At 46.1% G+C, this 17,438-nt stretch overlaps 1 protein-coding gene across 1 annotated transcript in view; it reads left to right on the top strand.

The window, feature by feature from the left end:
- KCNN4 (potassium calcium-activated channel subfamily N member 4) overlaps positions 1-17,438 on the top strand; it is a 453,327-nt gene that overhangs the window by 221,688 nt on the left and 214,201 nt on the right. The window contains exon 3 of the mRNA XM_086929858.1: positions 9,549-9,955. Within this exon, the coding sequence (XP_086785984.1) occupies positions 9,549-9,955 (407 nt within the window). The remainder of the gene's footprint in view (positions 1-9,548; positions 9,956-17,438) is intronic.

Here is a 17,438-nt window from a genome sequence, read left to right as displayed (position 1 = left end):
AAATCCCTAAAAATCTTTCAAGAAGTGTACAAAATTCAAAAACAAGGCAGCAGGCCATTTCCATCCATGAACCCAGGATCTGAAACAACGTGACTAAATTCATCGACACCACCTCGACAGTGATGTGAAGTGATGTGAAGTCGCACCTCTTTAAAGAACACTGCCATGCAATACATTAACAGCCCACAAACCGCTACCTCTCCTATCGCTCATTGATGTTAGGCTTGTCTTTGACCTTATACAGGGATCCTCAGGGCTCCGCGGCCTGTTCTCTAGGTTTGTGTTCTAGAAATACCACACAGAAACATACATACATAACACAACAGTTTCAGCACTTGAGCCTGACACCTTGAACAATATTTCAATATGAGTACATTCACAGACTTTATCTGTAAGTTTTGACACTCTTGTAAATGTTTGCACAGTGACCCTCTCTGTTACACTTGTTACATATTCGGTCCATTGAAGGACAACACATGGCATTGCCCAAATGCCAGGGAGCAGGCTAAGAAGCAACTTCTTTCCTACCTTCAAAGATAATATTCAGAATTCTGCATTCTAATCCTATAATAACATATGCAAGACCCAACAATGTTGAGGGACAGTGGTGAGAAACATCATGCAGTAGGTAGTCAATACGGCAGTCATCCAACCAGATCACAGGGGATTCTCCCCTCACAGAGACTGCAAGAAACTGGGTTGTTGGTTGAGTGGGGTGAGGGCCCTGGTCAAGCAGCAACCACAATCCTTGTCAGGGTGAGGCAAAAGCCAAGCCTAAATTAACTTGTATTTAACCTTCTGATAGCTTGGCACAGAACAGTCAGGCTTAACTTAGAGGCAGTGTGTGAAGTATTTGTGCAACACTTCAAACAGCAATAAAGTGAAAACACCTCAGAAAAAGGATCCCACACCAAGTTGAATCCCTCAATCAGGGGTTTGTAAAGTACACTATTCACCCGTAAGAGACTCAAGGCGTGGGCGTGTGTGTGTGTGCGGTTCCGTTGAGGTCATTCAAAGAGCCAGGTCTTGAGGTCTTTCCTGAATTGATGCAGTGTCAGTCTTCGCCGGAGGTGAAGAGGGAGGAGATTGTTCCAGGTCTTTGCTGCAAGGTATGAGAAGGATCTTCCTGCGCTTTGTTCCTGTAGAAGCGTGGGACGGTGGCTAGGGAAAGGTCAGCTAATCAGAGGTTTCTCTTGGGGGCGTGGAAGGGGAGGCGGTTGTTGAGTTATTGAGGTCCGATGTTGTGGAGGGTCTTGGAGGTGTGCGTGAGCAGCTTGAAAGCTATTCTTCTTTCGACAGAGAGCTAGTGGAGATCACAGAGGTGTTAGGTGATGTGGTTGTGCCGGTGGAAATATCGAGGATTAGTCTGGCTGTGTCGTTCTGCACGGTCTGGAGTATGTGGAGGAGTTTTTTGTTGATTCCGGCATAGAGGGTGTTGCCATAGTCCAGTCTGCTGGTGATGAGGGTGTTAGTGACTGTTTAACTGGAGTCAGGGGGTATTCATTTGACTGTTTCTCGTAGTATGTGGAGGGTGTTGAATAATGCGGAGGAGTCGGCGTTGATCTGGCAATTCGTAGTGAGCGATGAGTCCAATATGATGTTGAGGTTACGTGCATGGTCTGTCGTGGTGGGTGAGTTTCTGAGGATAAGGGGCCACCAAGTGTCATCCTATGTGGATGGGGTAGAGACGAGGAAGAGGACTTCTGTTGTTGTCTCTGAGTTGAGTTTCAGGCAGCAGTTCTTCATCCTGGTTGCGACAGCTTTCATCCCTTCTTGAAAGTTATGCTTGGTGATGCTGGGTTCCTTGGTGAGGGAGAGGATGAGTTGGGTGTCATCAGCATAGGAGATGATGTTGAGCCGGTGGTTTCTGACGATGGTTGCGAGGGGGGCCATGTAGACGTTGAAGAGGGTGGGGCTGAAGGAGGATCCTTGGGGTACTCCGCATCTGGTCTCTGTAGGTTCCGAGAGGAAGGGCGGGAGTCTTATTCTCGGTGTTAAACGCGTGAGGAATGAGCGTATCTAGTCTAGGGCCTTTCCTCAGATGCCAATGACGTTGAGTCTGGTGGCTAGTGTGCGGTGGGAGACGATGTCAAAGGCTGCTGAGAAATCCAGGAGGATGAGGGCAGCCATTTGGCTTTGGTCGAGGAAGGTGCGGATGTCGTCTGTGGTGGCGAGGAGGGTGGTCTCGGTGCTGTGGTGGCTGCAAAATCCGAATTGGGAGGTGTCTAGGATGTTGTTGGCCTCGATGAAGAAGGCTAGCTGGGTGTTGACGGAATTTTTGATGACCTTGGCTGCGAAAGGAAGCAGTGAAATGGACCTAAAATTCTTGAGGTCTGTCGTGTCTGCAGAGGGCTTCTTAAGTTGGGGGTTGACTTTGGCATCCTTCCAGTTGTTGGGGAATGTGGCGGTCTCAAGGGAGCAGTTGATAGTGCAACGTAGCTCAGGTGCAATAGTTGTGGCGGCCCTGTGGAAGATGTGTGGCGGGCAGGAGTCTGAGGGTGGTCCGGAGTGGAAGGTCTTCATGGTCTTTAGGGTGTATTCTGTCATGAGTGGGGTCCAAGTAAATAGGGTCTGTTGGTTGCCATTGCTGGAGGTGGGGGATGAGGCAGTGCAGAAGTCTTGGTTATCGAAATTGTTTCAGATCTTCTTGATCTTGAGGTGAAAGAGTTAATTGCAGAGGTCTTGGGAGGAAGAAACGTCTGTTGTTCCACTGTTAGGTTTGGCAAATTCCTGTATGATGGAGAAGAGTTTCTTGGGTTTGTTGGCATTGGAGAGGATTCTGTCTTGGAAGAAGCTCCTCCTTGTGGATTTGATGAGTTGGTGGTGTGCCATGGTGGCTTTTTTGTAGGCCATGCATGTATCTGGAGTTTTGATGTTTCTGCACGTCTTTTCCAGTCGTCAGCCGGAGTGCTTGGGTTCTTGGGAAGCCATGATGAACCAGGTTGCTTTCTTGTAGTGTTGTCTTGTTATTTTCTGGAGTGGGAGAGTGTGCTGGCGCAGTTTGAGATCCATTTGTGGACATTGCTTCCCAAGGTGTTGGCGTCTGTCGTAGTTGGGGGTGGAGTGCAGGTGAGGGCGGAAAAGATGTGTTCCTCTGAGACTTTGTTCCAGATTCTGCATGAGAGGCGATGTGCAGTGGTGGCCAGTCCAGAGCAGTTCTGTGGTGTGGCTGAAGAAGAGGCTGTTTCCCCTGGAAATATGGGGTAGAGTGTGTGTCCTGCTGTTGGAGTGGGGCGAAGACAAGTTGCTTCAGTCCTCTGCTGGTGAGGTTCTCGAGTAGGGAAGTGGTGTTAAGGTCGTCGTGGTAGTCCAGGTGGAAGTTTAGATCTCCGAGTAGTATGTAGTGTGGCGATTACATTAGTGAATGGAGTGCGGGAGCCAGGAGGTCTGTAGACTAGGGTTCTGCAAAGCATCATTCTGGGGTTGGTCTGGATCTCGAAGTGGATGTGTTCCATGGGGGCGAGGTGTCGTCCGAGTGATTGCCGTGCAGAGGGAGCTTTTGTGGATGATGGCAAGGCCTCCTCCTGGGTGGGTGTGTTGGTCTTTTTTCAGGATCTTGTATCCGTCGGGGATGGCGGTTGCAATGTCGGGTGCCGATCTGGCGTTGGTCCAGGTCTCTGTGAAAAAGACAAAGTTGGGCATGTGTGTGAGTGTTGAAGAGGTCCCAGATTTCTACGCCATGTCTGTGCAGGAAGTGTATGTTGAGGAGCATGCGGTTCAGTGGTTTGTGTGTGCTGGCGTTCGGAGGTCTGGGGGCTACTACTCGGGTCCGGAGGTGGGTGAAGGTGCAGCGGCAGTGTCATCGGGCAGGAGATCGGGCCTTGGGTGTTGCTCGGCAAGACGGTGTCTGTGTGGACTAGGGCCCGCAGACCCGCCTCATCCCTCGACGGTCTAGGGATTTTATTTTGCCAAATTACACCCTTCCTGTCCAAGTGCGACCACCCTACCTTGAAACTTGCTGCCTTTTTCACAAACAGACTGGAAAGACTGTCAACAGACTATTGCTTACTAGCAGTGTGTCCTCGGGGCTGAGCAGACTGTTTTTACGATGTCGTCATAGGAATGCGTCAGGGTTTTCTGCATTGCGACTCCAACTGTAGTGCCATTTATTGGGCTGCATGTGTAACACAACAAGTACACAGCCTTGATAGCCAATGAAGCGCTATCGTATGTAATTATCCCTTTAGGAATTAACATAACACTCCAACATTCCCAACCCTGTGCTGCTTAAAGCACCAACACTGCATCGTGGCAGGAGGAGGGGTGGCGCTCGTGTCACCTGAACACGTCTGATTTGCACCACGTGACAGACTGCCTGGAAAAGGGGGGGGGGGGGTGGAGCGCGGTGACAAACAGATGCCACTGTGCACGGAAACATTTGAAGGATCAACTGTCCCGGTTCCTAATGCACTCAAAGGTTTGCGAGTGCAAACAGAACAATGGCATTTGTGTATACAGCAAAGTAGGTTCCTGGCGTCCAACATTGCACAGGGCGCTTTTAAAATGTCAGTGCCTCGCGCAGGCTGAAAGCCACTAAAAGAATTTCTTACAGCGCCTCTCTTCCCTTAATACAGCGCCTCTCTTCCCTTATTACAGCGCCTCTCTACCCGAACCCCCTCTTTGTGCGGGGTGCAGGCAGAGGCCAAGTGAGACCCCACCTGTGCGGAGGAGGCTCGGAGCAGCACAGATATTGCGTGCTGGACTGTGTTATCAGTGCCACAAGTCGTGCACTCGTTATCTCGGGGACGCAGGGGGGTCCTGCCGTCAGACACAGCCCTGGGACTATTGATTGGATCTGCGAGGCCTTGTGTGACAAGGCGCGCGGATATGTCCTCAGTGTGCACTCTGGAGACCGTTGTGAGTCCGGCGTCTGCTTATCTGGGGCTCTCCGCTGCCCAGAGCAAGCCTATGAGCACCACATGCATACAGCAATCTGGGGGTGCTCTATGAGCACTGCATGCATACTGCAATCCGGGGGTGCTTTATGAGCACTGCATGCATACAGCAATCTGGGGGTGCTCTATGAGCACCACATGCATACAGCAATCCGAGGGGTGCTCTATAAGCACTGCATGCATACTGCAATCCAGGGGGTGCTTTATGTGCACTGCATGCATACTGCAATCCAGGGGGTGCTTTATGTGCACTGCATGCATACAGCAATCCAGGGGGTGCTTTATGTGCACCGCATACATACAGCAATCCAGGGGGTGATCTATGAACACTGCATGCATACAGTAATCCAGGGGGTGCTTTATGTGCACCGCATACATACAGCAATCCAGGGGGTGCTCTATGAGCACCGCATGCATACTGCAATCCAGGGGATGCTTTATGTGTACCGCATAAATACAGCAATCTGGGGGTGCTCTATGAGCACTGCATGCATACTGCAATACTGGGGGTGCTCTATGAGCACTGCATGGATACTGCAATCCAGGGGGTGCTCTAAGAACACTGCATACATACAGCAATCCGGGGGTGCTCTATGAACACTGCATACATACAGCAATCCGGGGGTGCTCTATGAACACCGCTTGCATACAGCAATCCGGGGGGTGCTCTATGAACACTGCATACATACAGCAATCCGGGGGTGCTCTATGAACACTGCATACATACAGCAATACAAGGGCGCTCTATAACACCACACACTTGTGCTGTACATACGCACCGCATATATACAGCAATCCGGGGGTGCTCTATGAGCACCGCATGCATACAGCGATACGGGGGGTGGTCTATAAGCATGCATATATACAGCAATCCGGGGGTCTATAAGCACTGCATACATACAGCAATCTGGGGGTGCTTTATGTGCATTGCGTAAATACAGCAATCCGGGGGGTGCTCTATAGCACCGCATACAGACAGCAATCCCGGGGTGCTCTATGTGCACGACATACATACAACAATCCGGGGGTGCTCTATAAGCACTGCATATAAACAGCAATCCGGGGGTGCTCTATAAGCACTGCATATAAACAGCAATCCGGGGGTGCTCTATAAGCACTGCATATAAACAGCAATCCGGGGGTGCTCTATGAGCACCACATGCATACAGCAATCCGGGGGTGCTCTATAACACCACACACATGTGCTGTACATACACATGCTGTATGTATGTGGGCCTTTAGAAGCATGGCATACATACAGCAATCCAGGGGTGCTCTATGTGCACTGCATACATACAGCAATCCAGGGGTGCTCTATGTGCACTGTATACATACAGCAATCTGGTGGCACTCTATAAGCACCGCCCACATGTACTGTACATACACATGCTGTATGCATGAGGGCCTTTAGAAGCTCTGCATGCATACAGCAATCCGGAGTGCTTTCATCCCCAGCTGACTCTCTCCCTAAGTTTCGTTCCACTCTTATTTTCATTTCCCAGTGGATGAGCTTCAATCATTTGAAGCTCAATCCCGATAAGACAGAGCTCGTCCTCACTGGTGGCTCGTCTAACCCCTGGTCCTCAGCTCACTGGCCCCTTTCTTTTGGCCCTCCCCCCTCCCCAGTCTCCTCTGTCCGGACTTTGGGCATCAAGATCAGCAATGATCTGTCCATGCACGCCCAAATCAGTTCCGTTGTGTCTTCTTGTTTTTTCTCCCTCCGTCTAATTCGTAAGATCTCCCGGTTTTTTTCTGTTGATGCTCTCAAAACCATTATCACGGCCCTCATCACTTCCCGCCTGGATTATGGAAACGGCTTGTACGTAGGTATTCCTGCCTACGAAACTCGCCGTCTCCAGGCCATCCAAAACCAGGCGGCCCGCCTTATCCTTCATCTTCCCAAATCCTCCCACATCACCCCGGCCCTCAAAACCCTCCATTGGCTCCCGGTTCATTTCAGGTCTCAGTTCAAACTAGCTTGCTTGGCCTTCCGGGCGCACGCTCGCTCTGCCCCGCTTTTCATTAACTCTCTAATATCTTCTCACGCCCCCAGCCGTTCTCTCCGCTCTTCTTCTCTTTCTCTTCTTCACGTCCCCCGCTTCCGCAAATCCCGCACCGGGGGCACCCGATTCTCTGTGCTGGCCCCCCAGATTTGGAACAATCTCCCTCTTTCCATTCACTCTATCCCTATTTTTTCCCACTTTCGTAAAGCCCTCAAAACTTTTCTTTTTCTTCAGGCATTCCCCGGCTAATCTCTGTTGGGACCCTCTGTAGATACTGATGTGCCCCTTAGCGCCAGGAAGCCGCTTGGCCGCAGTGCGCTTTAGAAATTTATTTTTCATTTCATTTCATTTCTCTATGTGCACCACATATATATGCTGTGTATACACATGCTGTATGTATGTGGGCCTTTAAAAGCACCACGTACATACAGAAATCCGGTGGTGCTCTAATAACACCATATACAAGTGCTCTGCATGCTGTATGTATTTGGGCTTTTATAAGCACCACATACATCCAGCAGTCAGTACATATGGCTTTGAGACCTAAAATATCTCAAGTTTTAACGAACCCTCGCGAGTGACCTGATTTCCAACTGAGTGTCTTTTTATTACCGTGAGTCTGGCCACCTCATTTACCTGACAGAAAGTGTTTCCAGTCATCAATGCCTGAAATATCCCCACAAATCCTTGGCAAAGCAAGAGACATAGTTTGCACACATAAGACTTGGAGACGCAGTGCTACAAAATCCATGCTGACACGTAAGAAACTTTTTAAAGCCATGTACTCCCTGAACCAGAACACAAGCAACTCAAGACAGGGTTCCCCTTTATTAGGGCTCACCAGTCAGGTATAGCTTGATTTTAGTGGCACACAACCCACATCTGGGCATACGGTCCCACTTAGAGAGTCGCACTGAAGTATACAAATTAGTGACAAATGGAAGGCTGGAATTAATCCCAGCCTTGGGAGGTGGGGGGATCCCTGTCCATTGTTTGAAACCCATTCACTTGGAAAACAGTCTTGATCCCGCTCCAATAGAAACAGTCCAGGTCTTCCAGGAACCAACCCAAGACCATTTTCACCTGCATTGTGGATTTTCAGTTGGTGTAGCTTTGCCTGGCAATTGGGCTGTACTGTTCACATCGGAGCAGGGTCAACTCAAGACTGATTTGCAAACAGATGGCTCCAAGCTGAAGTAGCATGGTGGACAAAAACAATGGTCTGACATACCTGATTGTCAGTGGTTGAGATTCATTCAAGCATTCCATCCATCACCTTGTTGTTCTTTTAGTTGACATCCAAGTGTGCCAGGTATTCCAAGACCTGGGTCCAGTGCTCACTGTGCTACTGGAACCAAGCTAGATCTCTCTTATAAGTAAGGCTCCCGGTTTCATGGTATTTATTTTTTCTACATTTCCTTCTGTATTTATCCATATTTGTTTTTGCTCTTTTTTCAGTATTTATCCATTTTTATTTTGTGTTTTCTGTATAAATGAAGCTGCAATGGATATTTTTCCACATTTATTTAGCTGATAAATGTATATGTGCTTATAAATGTCCGAAAGGTTTCAGAACTTTACAGCTCAATAGCAGTATCTAAAAGAAAGTGCATTGTAAAATAGCATAAGTAACTGTAAATCTGCACTTAATTACGCTTAGTTAGGACATCTATTGACTTTTTTCATTTCTCTATCACTCAATTTGTATACCTAACTACCTAGTACTCATGATTGACAATAGAATAATCCATCCAAAGAAGGCCTATTTTCTGTATTTTTCTGTATTTAAAAGTAAATACAGACAGGAAAACAGATCGTTTTTTGTCTGTATTTATCTATAAAAATCAGTAGAAACGAAAAACTGGGAGCCCTACTTAAAGCCCTAATCAGGGCAAACCCTTTCTTGGGTTGCTTGAGTTCCGGCTCAGGGAGGACCTGGCCGGGCAGTTCAGGCTGCACTGTTCCTATTGGAGCAGGGGCAAGATTGATTTGCATATGGCTGGGTCCAAACTGAGGTGGCATGGTGGGCGAAAAACAATGGACTGTGATGCAGCCCTGAGTGATTGCCAGTGGCTGAGATTAATTCAAGCATTCCATCCACTTCCTTGTTGTTGCTGATGAAGAATAGGCAAAGCATGTGTTTCCCTTGTCAGTGTCAGCGTAGTCATTTGCAATGTGATGCCATGACCAATAGATACAGCTAGCTTCCATTATTCGCTGCCTCATTTAGCGAAGCATACTGTGACGCCGTAAGACTGAAGAGTAGTGCTAGAAACCATACAATCCTTGCATAGCGGAAACTTACAAGATGAAACAGGATGTATGACATCACAATGCATGGTTTTACATTGCATGCTTTTACATCGCAATTTTTACAACGCATGCCTTTACAACGCATAGTGTTGAGGGGTGCTGGATAGTGAATAGTTTAATTTACTATTCCAACTCCAGTCCCCGTGGATAGTAGGGAAGGTGTTGGATAGTAAATTAAATCTATTCCCTATCCTAGAGCGCCCCCCAGCGCAATGCGTTGTAATGGTTTGCGTTGTAAAAGTTGCGATGTAAAAGCACTGCGTGGTAAAAGTTGCGTTGTAAAGGATGTTTCCCGATGAAACATAATCTAATTTCTCACCTTGTCTTCTCTATTCAGCTATTTATGAACGATAACTCATTGGAAGACTGGCAGATTGCGGTCAATGCTAAGAAGGTGGGCTGGATCCTACTGGAGCTTCTCGTTTGTCTGATCCACCCTTTCCCAACTGGCAGCGACTGTGGACTCCAGGACGATCCCTCCAATGCCACGTTCCTCTCGGACATGGACACCATTCTCTCCATCCTGATGTTTCTACGCATCTACCTGCTCCCCAGAACAATCCTCCTGTACAGCCGTGTGCTGGTGGATGCCTCATACCGCAGCATTGGCTCCCTCAACAAGATCAAATTCCAGTACCAGTTTGTTCTAAAGATACTAATGAACACCTATCCCGGCCGCCTCCTGCTCATCCTGACTATGGGGCTCTGGGTGATCGCATCCTGGACACTTTCTGTCTGCGAGAGGTAAGGCTTGTCAAAAAGTGAACAACGCATGGCACTTCCAAACATCTGTAAAGCTGTTTGTAGATGAGACCTAAAAAGGCAATAGGTGATCTTAGATGTTATCTCATGCAATTCAAACATATTGTATAGCTGTAGTGAGACTTTTGTCTGATAGAACCAAAGGGGACGACATTAAATGAAAATTGGCAGACTGGGTGTTGGATATTGCAGTGTGGTTTTGAAGTGTGCAATAACCTCCGGATCTACCCTCTAATATCCTGTGCTAGTACATACTGCATATTTCAAATGCATTAAGAGTGACAGCTCTGACCCTTGGGGACTTATTAGGTGACAGGGATCACCTTCTCCTGTCTAGCAGTGAAGAAATGGAACAAGCTACCCTTTCATCTACGGACCTCCCCATCTCTTCCAGAGTTCCGAAAGTCTGTGAAGACCTGGCTATTTGGCGAATCAACTGAAATTAAATGAAAAAGATTTGTAAAGCGCATGGCTACCCGGGGGCGTCCCAGCGCTACGGAGTGTGCTAGAGAAAACGATGGAGTTTAAGGGAAAAGCCAGGTTTTCAGTAGTTTACTGAAAGATAGAAGGTTGGATTTGCTGCAGATGGCAAGGGGCAGGGAATTCCAAAGCTTGAGGGCGTTGTAGGAAAAGAGACGAACCCCTGTGCGTGCCTTCTTGATTCTGGGCATGAAGGCTAAATGAAGGAGGTCAGACTGTACCTTTCTATCGGCTTTGTATGGTTAAATCATGTCTTTTAGGATGGGGGAGGGCCTTGCCATGAAGGATCTTGTGAGTAGTGCACAGGATTTTAAAGTGGACTCTCTCCTGTATTGGGAGCCAGTGGAGAGATCTTAGAGCGGGCTTCGCTGAGCACCGATTTTTTGTGCCTGTGAGGAGCCTGGCTGCAGAATTCTGAACTACCTGCAGTTTAGCGATGACTGTTTTAGGGGCACCCAGGTACAGGGCATTGCCATAATCCAGTCTAGAGAGGATAAGCCCCTGGATAAGAAGTTTCCTGGAATCGGGAGGTAAGAGGGGAAGGATTTTGCGGGTTGTTCGGAGAAGACCAAAGCAGACGCCCGCGGTTTTCCTTGCATGGGTATTAAACGTGAGGTCCTGGTCAAGCCATTTTCCCAGGCTTTTTATGTCTTCTTTTGGGATAGGTGCTGGTCCCGTGCAAGATGGCCACATAGTATTGGGTGTGAATTTAGATTGGTTGCCCAATACCAGGATCTCTGTTTTTTCACTGTTCAATTTGAGATGCGAGCTGTTCATCCAGCAGGTAATGTCTTTGAGGCAGGAACATAGATCATCGGGGGAACGCTCCAACTGATTTAGTGATATGATAAGCTGGGTATCATCTGCGTAAGTGACCAGTTTAATACCATGTGAGGTATCCAGGAACTTGCTAGTGCCTGGATACCCTTGTGGGTGACCAGAAGTGCTCTACAAATCTGCTGATTGATTGATCTGTGACCGGAAGGTGCCCATGTGAAAGAACTGGTATTTATTGGGTACGTTGGAGGAGAACCAGTGAAAAAAGTTGCTAGTGAGTCCCTTTGTGAATTTGAAGATGTTGGCATAGTCAATGGTGTCAAAGGCAGCAGCATTATCTGGATGCAGAGGTCATGGCCAGGAAGGAAGCATTTCTTTTGGTGTATAAGGCAGCAGAGTTTGTGTAATCTGAAGCCAGATTGGTAATCATGCTTGAGATGATTGACATTGATTTTATCTTGGAGTTCAGCATGGACTGCTTTCTACATGCTCTTACTGAGGAAGTGATGGGTTGCAGTTGGCAAGGTTATCAGGGTCTTATGTTGATTTCTTCTGGAGTAGGAAGATGTGGCCTGTCTTGTGAGCTTCCAGGAAGATGCCTTGAGTGAAGGAGGGAGGCAATGACAATAGTGAATGGGGGTGCAAGAGCTTCTCCGGAGAGAGCTTTGCTGAATGATGTGGGTAAGATACAATCTCCATAAGAGATGGCTCAGAGGAAGTTGAGGATGTTGCTGAGGTTTTTAAGAGATATGGCTTTGAATGACACCCATTACTGGATGCTATATAAGTGAGGGGTATGAGGCTCAGCCAGGGGCTTGATGCAGCGCAGGAATGCTTTGAAGAGCGTCCTACTGCTCTTGGCAGCTCCATTGACAATGTTGTTGTAGGTGTTGCTGTGGCTGATGTAATGAGTGGCACATGGACTTCAGTAGCATAGGGCTGTCAGAGGTTCAGTTATCCCACTATTGTCTGTGGAAGGAGAGTGTGGTGTACTCCAAAGTGTAAACTTGATCAAAAGTGTAATTTACCTTTGAATCAGGCCCTTAACCTTGACTTTTTAGTGAGCTCCATGTGCATTCTGGCACTTTTCATTTCGCTTTTAACATTCTAAGGGCCATATGTATCAACAAACCCTTTTGCGATTCCTAAATAGCGATTTTTAAGGAATCGCTATTTAGGAATCGCAAAACGGTATGTATGAAGAAATTCGCTTTTTTTAGCGATTCCTTAATCTTCCTTATTTGCGAATTCGCATTTTGCGAATTCGCAATTAAGGAATAATTTCCAATGCATTACCTATGGGCCAGGCGGCCCATAGGAATGATTGCGAAATAATTCTCAAATTGCGAATTCGCAATTTGCTAATCGCAATTTGAGAATTATTTCAAGGGTGCAGGGGTGTCTCAAGGACACCCTGCTGCACCCCTGTAAATTACATGTGTGTGCATATGGCGCACATACATGCCTAATGGGCATGTATGTGCGTCATATGCCACCCTCACAAATGCACAATTGTGCATATTTACAAGAAATCGCAAATTACCACCAACAACAAGTTGGTGGTAATTTGCGATTTCTAAACCTGAAATCGCAATTTGGAAAAGCTTCATACATAGCATTTAAGGAATCGCAAATTTTAGATTCCTTAAATGCTTAAGCAAAATAAGGAATCGCGATTTTTTGCGATTCCTTATTTTGCTCTTTTTTCATACATTAGACAATCGGTAAAAAGGCCGTTTGCGATTCGCTAAGGCCGAAATTCTGCGAATTTCGCCCTTAACGAATCGCAAAAGGCTTGATACATATGGCCCTTAGTATGGGCTTTAAATTGTAGTATTGAAAGTTCTCTTTGTATAACCCGTGGTCAGGACCAGTAGAAGATGGCATACATGAATGTGGTCACTTAGCAAGTAGAGTTGGTCCCCATAAAAGTTACTGTCTGGGTGCGCTTTTTGCAACTGCAGCAGATGCTGAACCCACATCAAAGCAAGTCATATTTCACCACACAAATAAAGCTTTCACTTGCATGTTGTCATTTGCAAATACCTAAAAAGGTAAATTCAGAGAATAAAATGGGGGCTTGGGAATTTAATCCCCCCATTTATCTGCATTGGAGTTGAGGAGGTTTTGAGAGGGAGTAAGCCAAAATATCTTTATTTGTAGCTTAACGAATACGAGTCTCCAATCTAAATTGGAGCATTGGCTTGAATGATAAGCCATTATCAAATTGGGCACCAGGAAATCCACTACAAATTATGAAATTAAATTATGAGAATCAAAAGTAAAGAGATGTACTGGACACCAAGTTGAAATACTCAAATAATGAAAAGGTGCCCACTCTATGATGACACTGAAATGCTCATCTGCTACAAAATTGAATCCCATATTAACAAAAGGAATACAGGGAATTGTGTACATAATGAATAATCACAAACATCCATGAAAGGAGTCACAGTGGAGCTTCCGGACAGCAAAGCTTCTACATAATTCTGTGGGTGTGGTCAAATGAAACTGAAACAGTCTAGGCTTCAATCCACCCCAGATCAGAGACTGATTGTAAACAACCTACGTTCAAGTATGCATCTTTTATGATCAATTTCATGTTTACATCGGTGCAGGCAGGATTATCATAATACTGCCCTAGGCCTATTTCATTGACTTTTCCTTTCACATAGCAGACCTATGTTATTCTATGGAGCATCCATTGTCAGCACAAACCCAGTCCTGGAGAAAGGCAGTTGTTAATGTTATTTAATCTCTTAATGCCCTTCTGAATCTGACAATGAATTACTGATCTGTGGCCCTCTCAGGCATTGACATGGGGAAAAATAATTCCTGATCCCACTTTCTTGCAAAAACGGCGCTGCCCATACATAAGTTAAACCACCAGTCTCACCATTCTCACCAGTCTCACCGTCGGAGTTTGCTCAAAGTCACAACTGATGTTTGGTCACCTCCAAAAAGTCCTCAGAGAGTGTCATCTAACCATCAGAGATCTATAGCCGTTTATCAGACACACTCAACGGGTCCTCCAGCCATCCATGGCTCTAAGGGGCATATGTCACATCCTTTTTTTTAGTCGAAAACGCTGCGATTCGCAAAAAAGCAGCGTTTGCGACTAAAAAAAACGGAAAATGCGATGTATGATTAAAATCGCATCACAAACTTAAGGAATCGCAAAATTTGAGATTCCTTAATTTTGCGTCAGCATTTCAGGAATCGCAAATTGCAAATGCTATGTATGAAGCACCCAAGTTGTGCGATTTCTCATTAAGAAATCGCAAATTACCACCAACTTGAAGTTGGTGGTAATTTGCAATTTCTTTCACAAATGCTCTTTTTGGCATTTGTAAAGGTGCCATGTGGCGCATATACATGCCCTAAGGACATGTATGTGCGCCATATGCCCACACATGTACATTTCAGGGGTGCATCAGCCTTGCACCCTTGAAATTATTCTCAATTTGCGATTCTCAAATTGCAAATAGAAATGAATGGGAAAGTATTCCTTAATTAAGGAATATTAAGAAATCGCTAAACAATTGTGATTTTTTTACATACATCCCTATTTGCAATTCTCAAATAGCGATTTCTAAAAAATCGCTATTTGAGAATCGCAAAGAGGGATTTTCATACATATGCCCTTAGTGCCGCAAATCCAGCCTTAACATCTACTTTAACTCTCCAGAAATAAGACATTTGCTTAGTATTTCTGTCACTGGTGCAATGAAAATCCCCTTGAGAAGCCAAGAAACCGCCGAAATCTTTGAGAAGCTCTCAAGGGGCGTGGTAGCTACAGTCCTAAGGAGCAGGTTGTAGTTGTACTTGTTTTGAACTGCTCATGCAGAATTGGCTTTTTTGTGCCCCATCAAAAGGCAGATCCATCAGATTGGCTTGGAATTCGGGTGAAAAGTTAGAGGTTTGGATCCAGGCATGCCTTCTGAGATGTAAGCGACCATAGCCAGGGCCACAGAATCCACTGTGTCCAGACCAGATGTAATAATGTGGATGGAGGCATTTTGGCCGCCTTGGATGATTTTCTAAAAATGACCCATCATGTCCTCCAGTACTAGGGGTGCAAAGGCCCGGGTTTTGGAATGAAGGGTTGCAGTGCCGAGGTAGATGGAGGTCGCTGTGGGGCCGGTTCCAGTGGAGTCATTGGAGCAGGGCTTTTCCAAGGAGGAACTTGCTCCAGCCGACTCCATCTGTCCAGAAAGAGGTTAGCTTTGTGCTCTTTTACGGCCTTTGGGTGAATACTGTGACAGGCTTCGCAGGTCCAGGAGTCATGAGCCGAACCATGGCTGCAGAGGCAGACAGTGTGAGGGTCTGTAATGGACATCTGTCCATTGCAGAACATACAGGGTTTAAACCCTGATTTCTTAGGAGGAGACATGGGACTTCACGGGTAAGCGCATGGCTCCTGATCTTTGTCAAAGGAATATAAAATAGTAAGAAAATGAGTGACTTAGGGACCTGTAGCTGCAGGTGTCCAGTATTGGTATCTTTCATAGATTTGCATGCTTGAATCATTCCCCGTCATCAAAGTGGGAGTCCAACAGTACCATAGTAAAGCAGTATGCAATATTATCACAGGCTACAATGGCAATGCAAAGTCATTTAAATAGCATATCTATGTCCTTTTTAAAAAAGGACCAAGTTTGAACTAAAACTAATCAGGTGATAGCACCCTCTAGAACACTCCAAACAGAGGCTGAGTCCTTCAGATTTTCATGCACAAATGGAAATAAATAATCCCAATCTGAGAGGGGAGCCTCTATGGGTGCACATGAATCTATGAAAGATACCAATACTGAAGAACTACAGTTACAGGTATGTAACTAATTTTCTTCTCCAGCATTTAATATTTAATAGATTCACATGCTTGAATCAGAATAGCAAGCAGTTTTATTGTTAAATATATATAAACATGTGAAAGTAGCCTTGCAGATGGTGGATAACAGTTGAGCACATATCCATAAACATATAAATGTATATCTATAAAATGTATCTATATATGCATAAAGAAATTTGTGATGGAACCTTGGGGAAGAACATTGGGTTGATTCTGAGAAGCACATAGCCGTCAGTGAAATGCAGGAAATATTCCTGAATTGTAATAGCCTGAATTTCACTGACGCTTCTAGTAGACATGAGAGCCAATACCAGAGCGACCTTCCAGGTGGGAAATGTGAGATTTGTCCTGTGAATGGGCTTGAATGGTGGCATCATCAGCTGCCCGAGAACCACAATGAAATACCAGTCTGGCGGAGGAGCCCTTGCTGGAGGGAAAACTCTAAAAAACCCCTGCATGAAATGTTTGACTATCCTAGTGGAACAGAGAGAGGGAAAATGAGAGGACTGCATGAATCCTGGAATTGAGGCTAAGTGAACTTTTATAGATGCATGTACCAATCCAAATCCAGCCAAAGATAGTGGGTGTAAGAAATTGTACATATTATACCAAAGTAAGTTATAGTGTGAACAGTGTCCAATGGATCCCCAGAGGCATTACAGATGCTAAAGTAGATAATATTAAATGCTCTCTTTTGTGGTAGTGTGGTCAAGGAGCTAGGCTTTAATTCCCCGCCTCGGCGGGTCTGGGGCTCAAAATTTCACGGACCTGATAATTCTTGCCTCGGTGCCTATTCCAATCATGGAGTCCCACTCTGCAACTCTGGGCAATAGCTTGCTTAATCTCCACAACAGCCCCCACAACGCTAAGGATGCCTGGGCTCCACCTTGGGGGTGCCCAGGAGTGGACCCCTCACAGGGAAAGCCAGGATGGGTTCCACAGCGGTATTCGTACAAGCGCCTTGAGACCCTTGCGGGTGAGTAGTGCGCTATACAAGTATCAATTTACATTTTGTTTTAGATGAGGGGTGTGTAGAGCATTTAATGAATATTTCTGACCAACAAAGAAAGAAAGCGTCCCCTAAACATTGCTTGTCCACCCCACATGAGAGGCAAAAGGGAGACACTACATTATACAAGTCTGTTTGAGGAGAATCTCACGTTTTTACGCTCAACAAATCTGTCATCCTTTGTAAACTGCTAGGAAAGACCCTCCCTGGTACTTCTTATGGAAAATAGCAGAAGAATTGTCTGGCTGTTCTCAAACAGCCTTCTAATGGAGAAGGAGGGAGAAATTACTTGTGGCCAAGAAAGACGGCCTTGAGGTGAAGAGATGTCTGATGTGGAGTGCAATGTA

The sequence above is a fragment of the Lissotriton vulgaris genome, chromosome 7 (genome assembly GCF_964263255.1).
Source record: "Lissotriton vulgaris chromosome 7, aLisVul1.2, whole genome shotgun sequence".
Classification (NCBI taxonomy): domain Eukaryota; kingdom Metazoa; phylum Chordata; class Amphibia; order Caudata; family Salamandridae; genus Lissotriton; species Lissotriton vulgaris.
This window is presented reverse-complemented; position numbering and strand designations above follow the sequence as displayed.